The 16,573-nt window shown below is 40.0% G+C and overlaps 1 protein-coding gene across 8 annotated transcripts in view; it reads right to left on the bottom strand.

The window, feature by feature from the left end:
• The window catches only part of sfmbt2 (Scm like with four mbt domains 2), a 33,821-nt gene extending 20,345 nt beyond the window's left edge, over window positions 1-13,476 (bottom strand). For 2 of the 8 annotated variants that reach the window (XM_015043376.1, XM_015043370.1), the window contains exons 1-5: window positions 12,981-13,193; window positions 8,234-8,362; window positions 7,345-7,433; window positions 5,787-6,027; window positions 4,087-4,107 (exon numbers count right to left, since the gene is read on the bottom strand). In XM_015043376.1, the coding sequence (XP_014898862.1) occupies window positions 4,087-4,107; window positions 5,787-6,027; window positions 7,345-7,433; window positions 8,234-8,291 (409 nt within the window). In that variant the 5' untranslated portion in view covers window positions 8,292-8,362; window positions 12,981-13,193. The other 6 variants (XM_015043373.1, XM_015043372.1, XM_015043374.1 and 3 more) reach the window with 6 other exon arrangements.
• Between the last annotated feature and the right edge of the window lie 3,097 nt (window positions 13,477-16,573).

The following is a 16,573-nucleotide window of genomic DNA, read 5'->3' on the forward strand; positions in this document are numbered from 1 at the left end:
ATGTTTCCTGAATGTTTTTAGATTTTTTTCTGCAGGTTTCCTGAATGTTTTTAGATTTTTCCTGCATGTTTCCTTAATGTTTTTAGATTTTTTTCTGCAGGTTTCCTGCAGCTTTCCTGCGGCCGTCTTTCATCGGGAGCCAAGCCGCCTCCGTTCTGCTTCCTGATATTTGCTTCCTGCTCTCCGTCTCTTACTGGATGTTATTAAACGCGGCCGTTCTGCGTCACGCAACCAAAATGTTTTACAGATTATTTTTTCCTCAGAAAACGATCTGATAATCTGAGAGGAAATGTTTTACTCAGAAACTCAGAAACATTCCCAAAAAACAAACATTTTCCACCGACAGTCGAACATGAAAACAATTTACTGTTAAATTTGAGACTTTATGTTTGGGATGTTTGTAAAGTGAAACTGAACCAAATTCCTTATTTGTGAAAACAAAATGGGCCAATAAAACTGATTCTGATTCGTTGAGTTTATGGCTGATTTTTTAATCTGTCCAGAATAAAAAAGCAAAAATATTTGTTTGTTTTAAACAACACCTTTAGAAATTCATAATTTTATTAATTGTCATCATTTATTTACATTTTTATTTTTTAATCTTATGATTTTAAAAGTTATATGACTTGAATCATCTTTAGTACCGGCGGATCATCAGGAGTTTTAATTCCTACCAAAATAAAAGGTTCTGTTTTCGGTTCTGCATACAGAACCAGGAAAAACCCAATCGGATCGATCCAAACCGGATCTGAAATGAACAGAATACATTTACTTCCTGTCCAGCTGACAACTTTGTTCACAACCAGAGAGAAGAACTAGACTGTTCCGGATCAGAACCAGGATCAGAACCAGATCCAGAGCCAGGATCAGAACCAGATCCAGAACCAGAACCAGGATCAGAACCAGGATCAGAAACAGATCCAGAACCAGGATCAGAACCAGATCCAGAATCAGAACCAGATTCAGAACCAGGATCAGAACCAGATCCAGAACCAGGATCAGAACCAGAACCAGGATCAGAACCAGGATCAGAACCAGATCCAGAACCACAGGCCCGGCCCGTAAGTGTCTTTATTTTCAGGTTTGGGTAACCGTTTCTGTTTGCAGACTCTTCCCGTCTTTTTCTCACTTTGTTTTTGTTCGTGTGAAATTTACTGGAACTGCTGTGGCTGTGTGTGTGTGTGTGTTTCTCTGTGTGTGTGTGTGTGTGTGTGTGTGTGTGTGATGTAATCATCAAGTGAGAAGTTGTGGCTTTTAAAAAGCAGCAGTTGTGTTTTCACACTCTGACATTTAACGCTTATTGGTGATAAATTCAGAGAAGTTTCTTCGTTTGGTTCCAGTTTGACGTCGACTCAAATCAGGATTTTAAACTAAATTATTTCAGTTAAATGAATCAATAAGTTGATTAACAAGCAGCTGGTTTTCCTGATGGTAATGTTCTGCTGGTTAGTAGGAACTTTATTTTCTCTCCACCTGCAGAGACTCGTTCAGAAATAGAAGAACTATTTTTACAGATCCTGTCCAGATTATCTGCTCACAGCAAAGCTGCTGAAATTAAAGATGGTCTAATCTGAAATAAACAGATCAATTCTCACAGTGAAGATGTGCAAACCGCAGCTTGAGCATCTCATCCTCCACACAACCTATGGAAGATCTGCTTCTGAAACACTTTGCATGTTTTTAAATAAAATGTTCAGAAAATCCACAGAAATGTGTGAAAATCTGCAGTTTCCTGTTGTGTTTGTTGCGCAGGAGGTTTGAAGAGCATCTGGATGAGAGCAGAGGATTTCACAGTGTTCTGCTGCATCAGGACCGGCTCACCTCCCATTTCATTTCCACCTAAGATAATCTGAGAATAAAATATTACAGCTTTTTAATAAAATATTACCTGAGTTAATCTCAAAGTTGATAAACTTTCAGTTTCAAGCATCTATCATTCTGACGTGAGTGAAACCTCTTCACATCCCACTGAGTAATCTGGTTATTTCTTATGACTGCATCAATAAATTTCGATCATGGAAATCATTCTAAGGCTGAGGATGAGCATTTATCACATCGTTTATCATTTATTATGATAACTGTTAAAAAAAATGTTTAGTTATTGTCACAATGGGGTTTAATTATTGATTAGTTGATTAATAACTGGATACAAATGTTGATTAGTAGGATGTTTTATACAGAACCAGGTGAAGCTAAAACTGCGTCTGGTCGAGTTCTGACTGAACAGATGAACAGACAAAGTTGTTTTCCTTTTTAATGAAAAATGTTTGCATTTTGTAGTTTTGGTTTAATATTTCAGCAAATGGTCCGTTCACTCAGTTAACATTAGTTAATTATTTCAATAATTTATTTATTGCGATTAATCATTTCAGTCTTATTTCAGATTCTTGTTTTTCAGATAATTATAATTTTATAATAAAGTTTGAATGAATGAAATTAAAAAATCAATATTTGACATATGTGGAATAATTTCTGTGTTTATGCAGAAATTTGATAATCAAAGATTCTTCCTCACAAACAGGAAATGTTTTCACAAAGTTTATGGAAATAAAATCAACTCAAACAGCAGCTAAATGTTGAATTCTTTATGACACAAAACATGATTTATTGCTTAAATGTGAATAAAAACAGTTTAATTTCTCTGTTGTTTCCAGGCACAAATCAACTTCCTGGTTCGTCGCTCTGAACAGGAAGCAGATCAACACAATTTATGAATAATTAGCTAAATTTGTTTAGCCTGAAGTGAAAAGAAACACACGCACACACAAGCACGCACGCACGCACACACACACACACACACACACACACACACACACACACACACACTCACACACGTCTGTTCTTGTTTGTTCCAGAAAATATTTTACTAAATGAAAGGGGTCTGAGTTTCTGAGGGAGCCGAGGCGATGAGTCTAACGCTGCAGCGGCGCCTCAACCTGATTGGCTGGTTCTGATGAATGAGTGAGCGAGTTAGACCGGAGAGCAAGGCGCGTTTGTAGAGAAAAGTTCAGACCGACCGCCTTCTCCCTCCTAACGTTCCCTGAACACATCACGCCGCGCCCTGAATGCATCACGCTGCGCAGTGCCCTGAATGCATCACGCTGCATTCAGTTACTTTATTTTAGTCTTGAACAACTATTTCTTAATTTTACTTGAGTAGAAATTATTTATTTTTGATCCTCCTCCCACCTGGATAGATTTTTATTTTTAATTAAATTATCAGCTTTGAATGTTTTCTCAGATTTTCTTTGATACTAAAATAATTTTTTGACTTGAAAAATTGAAGTGAGACAAAAATGTAAAACCAAATTAAATCTGGAAAGGGGTGAAAACTTTCCTCAGCTCTTTTTACTGCCATTAAATACTAATTATGAAGGAATTTGTCGTAAAACAGAATCATTTGTTTAAGGTCTCTGATTATCTGCAAGTTTTTTATTTACAGATGTTTGTTATTTTACATGAAAGTCTGAATTTCTAGACACATAAAGAATATTTTACGGTGATTTCTACTGAGTTATTAATATTCATTTATGTTTTGTTTGACTTCTGGATCCATTTGAGTCCCAAAGTGAAATAAACAGCTTCAAAATAAAAACCATGTTTCAGCGAGTCTGGAGAACAGAAACGTCACGTTTTCTGTTCTGACTGCGTCTCTGACCAAACTGATGCATTATGGGTATAAAAATGAGAGATAGCTGAGAACAAAAACACAAAAAGAAATCCAAAGAATAATTCACCTTAATACTTGCTTAATATTTTAAAATCCTCATTTTAAATGGTCCAATGAGAAGCTGCAAAATCCAGCTCAAACTGGAATCAAGCAATCTGATTGGACGATCTCCGGCTGTTGGACTGATGACCTTCAGACAGGAAGCCGTTTGTTTTTACTTTATTTTTTATCAGAGCTCCATGTTTCTGTCTGAACCTCCTCGCTTTATCGCCGCTGTACAGCAGCGTGTGTGTGGGTGTGTGTGTGTGTGTTATCTCAGCTAAGACACTCGCTCAGCACTCGCCTACAGAGCATGCAGGAAGAGGAGAGCAGTGAGGAAGAGGAGGAGGAGGAAGCATGCAGCTGGAGCAGCTTACCTGTTCTCAGGTAAAAGTTCTCTGAGAAGTGAAAGAACAAAATGAGACGGAAACAGATTAACACAGGTGTAAGCTGTCACACACACACACACACACACACACACACACACCAGAAGATAAATTTATAATACGAGGTATTTTAAAAACAATAATTTCATAATAATAATAATAATTTATAATAATTTTTTTACGTTGTGTAGAAACAGGAATTCAGAGTCGATGTTCAGGTTTGTTTTAAACGGATTAAAAAGTTTCTACAGTTTTAAAAGTTGGTCTGATTTCATCCAGGAGTTAAAATCGCAGCCAAACCAGATCAAACTGATCGATTAATCGATAACTGGAATACTGAGCCTGGAAAAGGCCAATCACTGGAACTGGACAAAAATATCAACATTTTACATTTAAATCAAAACTCATCTAGTCACAACTTTAACATTTTGTAAAAAAATCTCCTATTAGTCACCTTTGACATCCAGTTACTAATCAGGTAATCAATAATTAATGGTCTTTGCTCTGTATTGATGTTCAGCTTCTGTCATGTTGATGGATTTTAGCTGCAGATTCAAACATTCAGTGAAGTGAAAATAATCAATAATATGATTTATAACTAAAATAATTACTAGATCACGATCACCAGGCAGACCATTTATTTAACAAATTCAGCCGAGACCAGAACCAGAACCAGAACCAGAACCGCTGGCTGAACAACCGGACCTGAAAAACTAGCTTTTTATCAATTGTTCTGATAATTAATGTTCTAATTAATCAATAGCTGTTGCCTTCATGCAGCCTGGTCGGGGGTTTAATGAACTCCTAATATGTTGACCTTTGACCTCTTACATCAGCTGAACTGAAAGCAGAACTTGTCAGAACTGATGGAGAACCAGCGGCTCCTGTCTGAGCTCAGACGGCGTCGTGGTGGAGGAACGCGATCCGTTATCAGACGTTTTCCTGAGTCACGTTTGGCCCATCGGCCGACACTGAGGCAGAGCCGATGAATTCTCCAACATCGGGTCAAACCAACGATGAAGCCAACATTCTCTCAGCCAGAGGAGGAATGAGGAGAACAAAGTCTCACTGGATGTGAACGCTGAGCAGAAACTGGTGAATAATCACATCAATGATTCCGGCTTCAGCAAAATTCTTAAAAATAAGCAATAGCATAAAAATCTGCAGCATGTTTTCATGCTGTCATAGCTACCATTCCAGTCTACACACAGAAAATCAAGCTTAGCTATCCTCAGTTACTGATCTTTGATTTGACCACCAATAAGGGTTGTAATGACATAAGATGGGATGTTTTCTACCTTCATACAGAGGAACATGTGGAGGTCTGAACATGAGGTCGGCTGCAGAACTTTAGCCATTTACTGCATTATTCCAGAGTCTGTTTGGGTTTTGGAAATGTAATAAATCATGTTCTGTCCTCTAAACGCTCCGGGTAACGGCTGTGACCTTCATCCTATTATTTTCCTCTGAATTTCTCTGACCGCAGCGCGTCAGCGACGACGAACCCCGGCCATGCTGACGGAGGTTCGGTTCCTCCAGATAACGGGCGACGGCCGATTGGCGAGTAGATCACCAGCATGCTAGCTAACTGACAGGTGGCGTCACGCCAGCTGATCTGCATCCATCCATGAAGGCGACTTATTCATCAGAAACCAGCAGCCACTATGTGAGGAGCCAGCGGGTGGCCCTACCTTCTGGAGGCGTCAGCGTCTTGTGGTTCTGGGCGCACCAGCCCACCGGGTGCAGCTCGGCCGTCATCACGTCGCACCAGAAGTCGGCCCTGCGGTCGTCACCGTAGCCGCTGTAGCGCAGCAGCAGCAGCTGGCCGCAGGTGGTGATGATGGTGGCCACCCAGTAGGTCTCTGGGCTGCTCTTACTGGCCACCTCCAGCTTCATGCCAGGCTGGAAGCTGCTCTGCAGGCTGACCTCCACCTGCAGGGGGCAGCAGCGAGAGGAAGTCGCCTGAAACAAACTGCTGCTGATTTACAGCTAAACAGGAAAACACAAAACTGGTGGATATTTATTACTTAAAGTGTTTTAGGCATTCAATAAAAATAAGATATTGCGTTAGAGAAAACCGCAGAATAACGCATTAATTATGATAAATTATTAAACTATAACAGAAAAGTTGGTGTTAATATCTGACAGAAATACATCCACATATTGTTTAGGGCTGAAACACTTAATCAGTTATTAAAATAATAAGAATTATGACTTTTGTAAAATAAGAGTGAAATTATGGAATAGTTCAACAATTTTCTTTAGAAAGTTGTTTTTAAAAAATCATTTTTTGTGACTTAACCTGAACTTTTACATTTCTGGAAACCTGAGAAATTAAATATTAAAATTAAATTTGGTGAAATGAGAGAAACAGCAAACAAAACTAACAACACAATCATTTTTCATTCATGAGTTTTGTCAGTTGAAAATGGAAGAACGAGAGTTAAACAGATTCTACTGAAAATAGTTTGATTGTGTTTTAAAACCGTCGGCCAGAGAAAAAGGAAAACCGAATCCATCAGCAGCCAACAGGAAGTTCAGCCTGAATGAAACAAACATCTCAGAAATAAACAATACAGGCGACTTCCTGCTGCAGCGCCGACAACCAGCCGCTCGCAGTCTGCCGGGGTTACGGCCAGAGTGTGAGTGTGTGTGTGTGTGTGTGTGTGTGTGTGTGTGTGTGTGTGCCCAGGAGTCATCATTGTTTCAAGCAGAGAGAAGAACGAGGGCAGCTCTTCACTGAGATTCCCAGTAAGTCGTTTAGCCCCGCCCCCTCGCCCACAGAGAGCCAATCACCACGCAGCTTACTCAGCATCAGGACCGACTGCGTCTCCTCCACTGCTGAAACACCAACACACCTTTTAAAATCCAGACCACGAAACCAGCTGGAGTCTGGTGGTTGCTATGGAAACGCAGTGACACCAATTTCACTGCATTTCTACTCAAACTAAATGTTTGTTTTGCAGGAATTATTGGATGTTGGTGTGGAGCCAGATCATAGAAATGCAATAACAGATTCTATTTAACATTTTATGAATATTTTTTGTGCTAAAGTGTACAAAAACAGTGTTTTATCTTTTTAAACTATTTAAAAAAACTAATAATCACCACTTAGAAATCCAACTGAGCTGAAGAACGGGACTGTGTTGAACAGAGAAAGTCACTAAATGCAACTTCACTTGGAAAATAGTTTGCAAACAGCTAAAGGTCACGAGGTCAAGCAGAAAGAGCGCGGCGGCGGCGGCGTACATGTCTGAAGATGGTGTGCGGGGCGGCGGTGGCTCCCGTCTCCTCCAGGTACTCCTCCCACATGAACTCTTCCTCCATGGACTCGGCACCTGAACGCAACACGAACACACCGCAGCTCAGCGATAACACAGATTATTCCTTTACTTAACATCACATGAAGCAAATATTCAGGAGTTTCTAAACCTTTAAAAACAAGTTTCAGAGATTAAAACATTTTCTTTCATTTTTTTCTCTTCCAACCACTGAGCCACAAATGAGAGAAAAAACATTTAATCGTGTTTCTGCTGCTGCAAACTGAATTTAACCACAATTAAAAAATATTTTCCTTCCTTTATAATTATGATCTATGTTGTTTTTGTCACAGCCTGAGGAATATTTAAATAGTTTCGTTAACATTCTGGTAGTAATTTCCAGCCGCTGCAGGTTTTCTGTTGGTTTGTTAGAAAAGTCGAGCTGATAAAACACTGAGCCAAGAGGAAAAACAAAAACTTTTATTTCTGAATATTTGTTTTTGGAGTTTGCCGCCTGCATCAGGATGACTTTTCTTTGGTGCATAAAAGTTGATTATTAATTAAATGTTGGTGTCTGCCATGCTCAGTTTAGTGTTGTGTAACGGCGGCAGGTGGTGAGGCGTTCAGGAAACCTCTGAATTTCAACACTTTCTAACATCAAGTAAATTCTGTGGGAAGCGTTGGGACAGTCTGCAGGCGGTCAGAGCGGCTGCAAAGTTCTGACTCAGTTTGGCTAAATGCAGATGCATGCCACACTTTTCAGATTTGTTCAGAAACTGTTGAAAATGGCTCCTGATGAATAAAATCCAGCTGAAGTGAAGCCGTCGCTGATTGCAGACAGAAAAACGGTCCTGGCCTCCTGCAGTTACTCATCTCACCTGTGGTCACCTGTTCCTCCTTCCCATTGGTCGGCTGATCCTGAGCGCCTGTCTGCATCCTGCCGCTTCGACCTTTGAACTCTGTGCTTCAGTCCTGCCTCAGAGCATTGCTTCACGTCCCGATCAGACCTGCAGGACAAAAGTTCAGACGACAGGTTCTTCCACAGATACTACAAACAATTTTTTACCAAATTAGCATTTTGATATAAACCTCTTAAAAAACCTTTTTCTGACTTCTACAGATTTTAATTGTTTTAATTTTCTTACTTTTTGTATGAATGTTTGTATCTTGTATTTCTTGTATGGATACAGATGGAAAAAAAGCATTCAGATAAATCTAATACATCTACATTGATCGTTTATTAATTATTTCACAACCAGAGCAACACATGAAACACCAACAGCTTCACAGCGTCGGTCCAACATGATTAATCTGTTCAGTCGGACAAATCAGGAGCGAAACAGCAAATGGAAAATAAATAAAATGACAAAAGGTTGACTAAAAGCACTCAGCAGGCATAAAAGGAGAATTTCCAGTTTGTTTAGAATAAAATCAAAAAGATGCAAAGCAAAAATCCTGCAGACATTAAAGAGGAAGTTTGTCTAAACTCTGCAGTTATTTATCAGCCTGTAATTGCAGCATCTGCAGCGTCTGCAGCATCTGCAGCGTCTGCAGCGTAACGTCTGCCTGACGTCTGCACGCAACAATCTTATAAAATATTTATCCGAATGAACCAGAGAGGCGGCGAGTCAGAGATGGCGGCTTCATAAGAGCAGCTCTGCAACCAACTGAGGTCATTCATGTCGCAGCTGCTGGCTGTTAGCCTAAACCTGCTAGCCATTAGCCTAAACTTGCTGGCTGTTAGCATAAACCTGCAAGCTGTTAGCCTAAACCTGCTGGCTGTTAGCCTAAACCTGCTGGCTGTTAGCCTAAACCTGCTGGCTGTTAGCCTAAACCTGCTAGCAGTTAGCCTAAACCTGCTAGCAGTTAGCAGTGTTCTGGGAGGAAAACCAGACAGATCGCAAAAACCCGGATAAATGGAAACACTCGGCTGCTGTTTGGGCTCAGAGGGAGTGTGTGCAGAGCTGTACAAAGGCTGACAGTCTCCACACACACACACACACACACACACACACACACACACACACAGATCCCGTTGTGTAAATACACTGGACTAACGTGGCTCACATGACACCTCTCCTTCTGAAGAGTTTGTTCATTTTTTAAAAACACTTCAGTATCTTCCATGTTTTTCAGTATTTTTATCTGGATTTTGTTCAGCTGGCCCTGAACACACCGTCCCCATCATGGTGGTGGCAGCATTATGCTGAGGCTGTTTTCCAGCTAATGGAAGCTGCTTCAGAGCTGATGGAGAGAAATCCAGGAGAGATTTTAAGAAAACTGAACAAAAACAGTCCAGATATTAATTCTGACGTGAATCTGATCACCATTAGATTACTGAAATAATCGTCAACTAATTTAATAATCAATCATTAACTGGAGACTTAAAAATGGTATTTTGTTGAAACAATAACACTCAGACTGTTAGTTTTAGTTTTATCTTCTTCTGGTTCAGATTCACTACAGGAATGTTGTTATATTAAATGTTTATTTTCTTATTTTAACATGATTTAACTACTGGTTTATTAGAATATTTCAATGTGTTTCTAATGTTGTATGCAAAGTTTTAAGTGGTTCAATGAAAATCTGCATAATGTACCAATTTTGTTTTATTTCATTAACCAATTAATCACTTAAAAATCGACATATACAGAATTTTCATTTTCACTCTTAAACCTTTTCGTACAATTATAGAAATACATTAAAAGATGCAAATAAACAAATAGTTACATTTCTTTTTTAAATAAGAAAATAAACTTTTTTGGCCTAAAATTTAATAATTTTCCTTCAGTGAATCTGAAACAGATGAAGATGAAACTAAAACTTTACAACTTCAGAAGTTTTGGTTAAATTATATTTACAGACAAAAAGTTTTCATCTTAAATTCAAAATGTTTATATTTTGTAATTTTTGCTGGGTTTTTTCCGCCAAATGGCCTTTTTGAGCCTCCAGTTACAAATTAATTGATTACTAAATTAGTTGATAATTATTGTAATAAATGATTAATCACGATTAATCATTTTCAGCGCTTCAGGTTTTGGCTGAAACTCTCAGACATGATTCACCTGCATGAGATTTGGTCCAACATTTTATTGATGGACGGGATGTTTACGGAGTTTTCCAGCCTCATTCCCAGTTTTCCTCCGTGACCCTGTGGAGCGCCCCCTGCTGCTCACACATTTCATTACAATCTCGTAAAGAATCACCCAGTCTGCACTGGGCAGCTCCTTCTGGTTTTCTCTGGATTTTAAGGATGTTTGGTTTCCAGGTCTGGTTTCCAGATAATGGCTGCTGGCTCGGGCGGATTAAGCGGCCGCTGCCGTTAATCTGAGCGGACGGCTGGAGGCCCCGCCGCCTCAGATTGAGAGTTTTTAACTGATTGGGCCCAGATGGGCGCCGGGCGCCACGTGCCGCCCTTCTGCCATCCACCACAGATTTAACGAGGGATTAGGAGATTAACTCCCACTGCAGGCCTGGCTTACCGCCGGCTAGGTTCTGCTGTTCCTGACCCGTCCAGAAACGTTTCTGGTTCTGGTTCTGAATGGATCGACACAAACGATCCGATGAGAGCCAACAGAATCACAGGACTAAAGATCTGATCTGTCAAAAACCTTTTGGGTGATTTTAAACCAAACTGGACTCTGAATAATCTGTTGAGATTTTCACTTTTCATCTAAAACCTGCCGGTTTTTCCTCGTCTTCCTTCTCCACATCGGAACATTTCCACAGGAAAAACTGAAAATATATGAAAAACGGAACCAGAAGCTGAAACCTTTACAGTTCTGCAGGTTTAATGAAGTTCAGGCTGCTTCTGATGAGATCAATAAAAATATTCAGTTTTCAAACGATTTTCTGATCTTTCAAACCAAAAATAAAAACTTTGGGTGTTTTTTTTATTTTATTTTTTATTTTAAACAAAACTGACTCTAAATGATTAGTTAATTGAGCAACCATTCAGGAAAATGTACACTCTAAAAAGAAAATAGTTGAACCAACTTAACTGAATTGCTTCTGTAGGTAACAATCAATTCAATTAAGTTTACCCAACTTAATTTATTAAGTTTAACGAATTAATATATTATAATCATCCAACTCAATTTGTTAAGTCAGTCTTACTCAAATCATTTAGTTTACTTCAAAAACGGTAAATAAAAACTTAAATAACACTTTTGACCACTGAAAGCACATATTCACACATTTATTTAATGCTCAGATCGGTGGGCAACTTGGGATTAAGTTCCTGGGGACAGATTAACATATGAGAGGAGGAAGCTGGAATTGAACCGTCAACCTTCCGATCACAAGGCAACTACTCTACCCACAGAGCCACAGTCACTTACTGGGGATCTGTCCTGAGTCATGGTGTCAGACGAGGGACACAAACATGGTATTGAACTTAATTATTTCAAGTAAAGTCAAAGTAAAAAAAAAATAAATGATTTGAGTAAGAATGACTTAAATTTGTCATGTTAAACCCCCTTATGAATTAAGTTATAAAAACTTAGCAAATTGAGTTGGATGATCATAATAAATTGAGTTGGTCAGACAAAACTGGCATTGAACTCAATTGTTTTAGGTCAAAGGGAAAAGTTCCTTTGGGATAAAGATTTGTAAGTTTTGAGTTAAATGAACACAAAAAAGTAAGTTGTCATAGCAAAAGCAAAAGAATTAAGTAAAATTAATGTAAATAAGTCCATAAGATGAACTGCAGCCCAAAAACACTTTTAGAAACTAAGTTTTTAAATGTTCATCTGAGAAAAAATGGGATTATTGAGTTTTTGACCAATCAGAGCTGATCCTGGATAAATTGGCGCATCCTTCAGCATAACTCAGAAAAATCAGAAATAAGAGCTTCAGAAGCGGATAAATAAATATTCAGCCCGATTTTCTGCTCAAATCTTTGTTTTCGGGTTTTTTGTTGTTTTTTTTTTTTTTTTTTTTTTTTTTTTTTTGCTTCCGCCGTTGAATCTGGAGCAGGAATCTTCTGGAAAAATGACCAGAACTCCCAGCCAGAAATATTCTGGATGCTCTCGGAGTGCGTGGGGTTTGCGTGGGGTGTTGCGTGACGGCTCCCCGCGGCCCCCGCCGCGTGCCACGATGAAAGAGCGTTTTGGGAGAAAAGTGAAAGAGGAAACGCGGCGCGCTCAGAGGAAGATGAGGCTGGGTGGAACCAGCCGCCCTGCAGCTCTTAGACTTTGCACACTGAAAAACTGCAGCGGAAAAAAACTCCCACGGAGCTGCCCCACGCGCACTTCGGATTTAATTGATTAAATCTCGCGTGTGTCCATCAAAAGAAACCGAACCGGAGCCGGTCGGAGCCGCCGTTCGGTTTTTTCCTCCTTCAAAGATTTTCGGAGGCAGTTTTCAGCTCTTCCACTCGACCAGCTCACAGCCCGCCATGTTGAGACTGCCGTGACATTTCCACACTGTCCGGTGCTTTCCCACGGACTTATTTCTCTCACGGCTGACGAAGAAAAATGTCCCGCGAGTCGCGTCATCGACAAAAACACACCAAGAAACCATTTTTACATCGCGAGGGAATTCAACTTAAACCCCACGGGATTCGGTTTTTATTTAATTTCCTGTTTTTTCTCAGCGTGGAAAATAAAATGAAATATTTTTTACCGGTTTGCGGGGTCCGCTGCGGGTCTGGGGGCAGGAAGAGTCCCGCAGAAACTAGTTTATCGCTTCTTCCTCCTGCAGAAACACACCGACTCACTCCGAGAGCGTCTAAAAGCAGCAGGAGGAGGAAAGAACTCGCTGCGTGGGTCCGCCGCGTCCACGCAGCGCAAACCGGAACCCACGGAGGTAAAGAGGCGTCGGGAAGCGGGCCGGGGCCCTCACCTGTCTTACCTGTCCCGGTTTGTCCTCCGCAGACCCCCCCTCCTCCTCTCTCAGCTGCTGCCGCCGCTGCCACCGTTTCAATATGGCATCTCCCCACTGCGCATGTCCGCAAACATGTAGAGATATTTTGGAGCCAACTCCTCCACTGACCTTTCAGCGCAGAGAGAAACGGCGCAGAAAAACCCAAAGATCAGGCTGCGGCGAGCAACCGACGCACACGCAGCGTCAGCGCACGCTCAACCAGGAAGTCCGTCTGTTCGGTGTGCGCGAGCTTCACAGCAATAAAAGCAACAGACAATAAAAGCAACAATAAAAAGGTTTTATGGGAAGTTTTTCTGTTTCCATCTCTCTGCTGGAGTTTCTCCTGATTTGGAACCAAATTGTTTTTGGAGTTTTGATTGAAACTTTGGTTTTATTTTATAGTTGTTGATTTAATCAATTAGTTTCAACAACTTAATTCGGTTTTAATTTTGTCTCATTTATTATTGAGTTGGTATATTTGTTTCAACAGCCAGACTCCAGTAAGACATCTGTTTTCATCTGGCTGAATAAAATTACAATAAAAACTTTATTATTTATTTATTCGTGTTTTTATGTTTCTTCATACTCAGAATCCTAACCGGGTCATCGTCTGTTCTCCGACCCGTTTCCTATCACTGTCTGATCACAGATGGCTGCCAGGTTCTGGTTCTGGTTCTGGTTTCCTGCCCACTGTCGCCACATGCTTGTTCATAAGGAAGGACTGGATCAGATGATTCTTTCCATTCTGATCAGTTTTAGGATCTGATTAGTGAATCTGATCGATTATTTAAATCTGTTTTTCTTGTAAAATGATATTTTGTTGTGAAATTAATCGATCATCTATTGACTGAGTCTCGGTTTATTTGATCAGATATTTTGTTCTTTTGGTTCCATATTTTCATAACAGATAATTTTTAAATCCAGACATTCATCACATGCACCTCGTTTTGTTTTGTTTCTGATTCTTTGGACCAGATTAAAATAATCCAGTTTGGATTCTTCTTCTTCTTTTTTATCATATTTAGTTTGAAGCTTTGATCTGGATCAGTTTGGTCTGTTGAACATGAATCTCCTCCAGTTTGTTTTCTTCATAATTTCCATGTTTCATTTTGTATTTTATCATTTTAAAAGTTTTTTTCTCTCTTTCATTTTGTTCCACATCTTGTTTCTCGGTTCTGCTTTATTTGAAGCCATGTTTCATTTATCATTTATTTCATGCACCCACTTGTTTTTGTCTCATTAATTAGTTTGTTGTTTTTATCAGTTGTAATAAAAGTGTTTGATAATCTCATAAAACAAATCATTTTATTTAGCAGTCACAGAATCAACATGATTCTTAGGAAACCAGTCAGTCATTTTCTCCCTCAACTCTTTACTAGTATTTTTTTTCTCCAGTTAATCCAAATTATTTTACTTTAATTTTTTTCCCTTTGTGTTATTATTGTTTTTTTCTTAAATCTCACTTTTTCTCTTTACACCTTCAAAGTTTCCAGTATTGCTGGCCCACGGCGCCCCCTAGCGGCTCCACGCTGCATCTTCTTCCTTCACGAGGCTCTTTGCTAAACTATAAACAATCATTTAAACCAAACTTGTAATTTTCACCAATGAAAATGTGACTTTGTAAAGATGTTGATCCACCAGGAAGCTGCTGCAGGTTTGATGGGAAATTTAAATTTAATTTTAAGTAAACAGTTCCTCTCTAGAAGTTTGACCTTTGGAAATGATTCTGAAACAGAAGGATTATGATTTTAATGTGTTTCTCGGTGTTTCCCAACAAAATCCCAGTTAAATGTCTGACAGAGTTTAAGGAACAGAAACGGAATAAAGTTCAGCCGACAGACAGATGGGAAGATTATAACCTGATTTTAATATCTAAACGTTTTTATTTTAAATAAATAGATGTGTTTTAGCTCCATGGCTGATTTCCTCCGACTGGGAGTTTGTCTGCGGCGCAGTTTTTCTTTGCGTGGCGCAGTCCGCGGCGGTGCTGCATGGCCTGGACCCGTCCAGAACCATCAGAGGAAGCTGCCGGTTCTGCAGGAACAGATGGCCGAAGCGTGGCTCAGTTTAATCTGCACGAGAAGGAGCTTTTCCGGGCGCGCGGGGAGAGGATTAGCCTCCAGAGAGCGCGCGCAGGCGGACACGTGCTGCGGGATGTTTCTGTTCTCCACACTGGACCCAAATATTAACATTCATGTTCAGAACCAACTGCAGGAGACATTCTGTCATCAGTGAAGAACGAAGGGAGTCCGACTAAAATGCATGCCACACTTTTCAGATTTCCCTGAAACGTGTTTCACTTTGTCTCATAAAGTTTCACTAAAATCTCTGAGAGTTTTGGAACAAAGGAAAGGTTGAAGGGTGTGAACACTTTCTGTGTTTATCAAATCAGTCTAATTTCAATTTTTCAAAAATCGATTTTTTTTTAAGTGTTTTGTGGTTTTTGGACGTTTTCAGATTCTGAGAATCTCAACTCGTTCAGAGAGAAACGATCAGATCTACACAGAATTAGTACAGTCCTTGATTTATCCTCACTGGTCCTGGTCCTGGTCCTGGTCCTGGTCCTGGTCCTGGTTCTGGTTCTGGTCCTGGTCCTGGTCCTGGTTCTGGTCCTGGTTCTGCAGGTTGGTCATCTGAAAACATTTCTTGGTTTTTATAAAATGAGACTTAAATTTTTTCTCGTTTTTCTGTCCAGCAGCACAAGCTAAAAAATATTTTTTGTTTCTCGTTTTGCTCATTTTGTCTCATGTTTTGATGATTTTTCCTATGTTCTGTTATCAGGCTCATGTTCTTGTATGGTCAACCCGGCAGAACCGGCCCGACCCGGGCCGTTGGGGCCGGTTTTACTGTGAACCCCTGAAGAATCTGGGTCATCTGTGGATTTGTGGGGATATGAGGCAGATTAATTTCACGGAGTCCTGAGCCGTAAATATAAACGTTTGATTCTTCAAACGTCGGTCAGGAATATTCTGGATTTATTGTTTTCATGGAACGATCCGGGTTCTACAGAACTATTTCTGTTTCCTGTTTCTGATTTAAAGGTCATAATTTAACTCCACTGATGACCCAAAAAACACAAAGACTTCTGGGAAAATATTCTGTGGACTGAAGTTGGTCCAGTTGGATCTGAACACAAGACTCCAGAACCAGAACGACCCGCCTGGTGGTGGCGGTGTGGTGATGTGGGCTGCTTCAGAACCAGCAGAACTAAATGGATCCATGAGTTCTGCTCTGCAGCAGGAGAAGGTCCGACCGGACTTCCAGCAAGTTCACCTCAGAAAAAACAGTACAATTCATGTTTTAGGGTGGCCTAGTCAAAGTAAAGTACAGAATCTGATTGAATTGCTCCAGCT

Source organism: Poecilia latipinna, unplaced genomic scaffold (genome assembly GCF_001443285.1).
Source record: "Poecilia latipinna isolate Pla-1442-1.1 unplaced genomic scaffold, P_latipinna-1.0 Scaffold628, whole genome shotgun sequence".
NCBI lineage: Eukaryota > Metazoa > Chordata > Actinopteri > Cyprinodontiformes > Poeciliidae > Poecilia > Poecilia latipinna.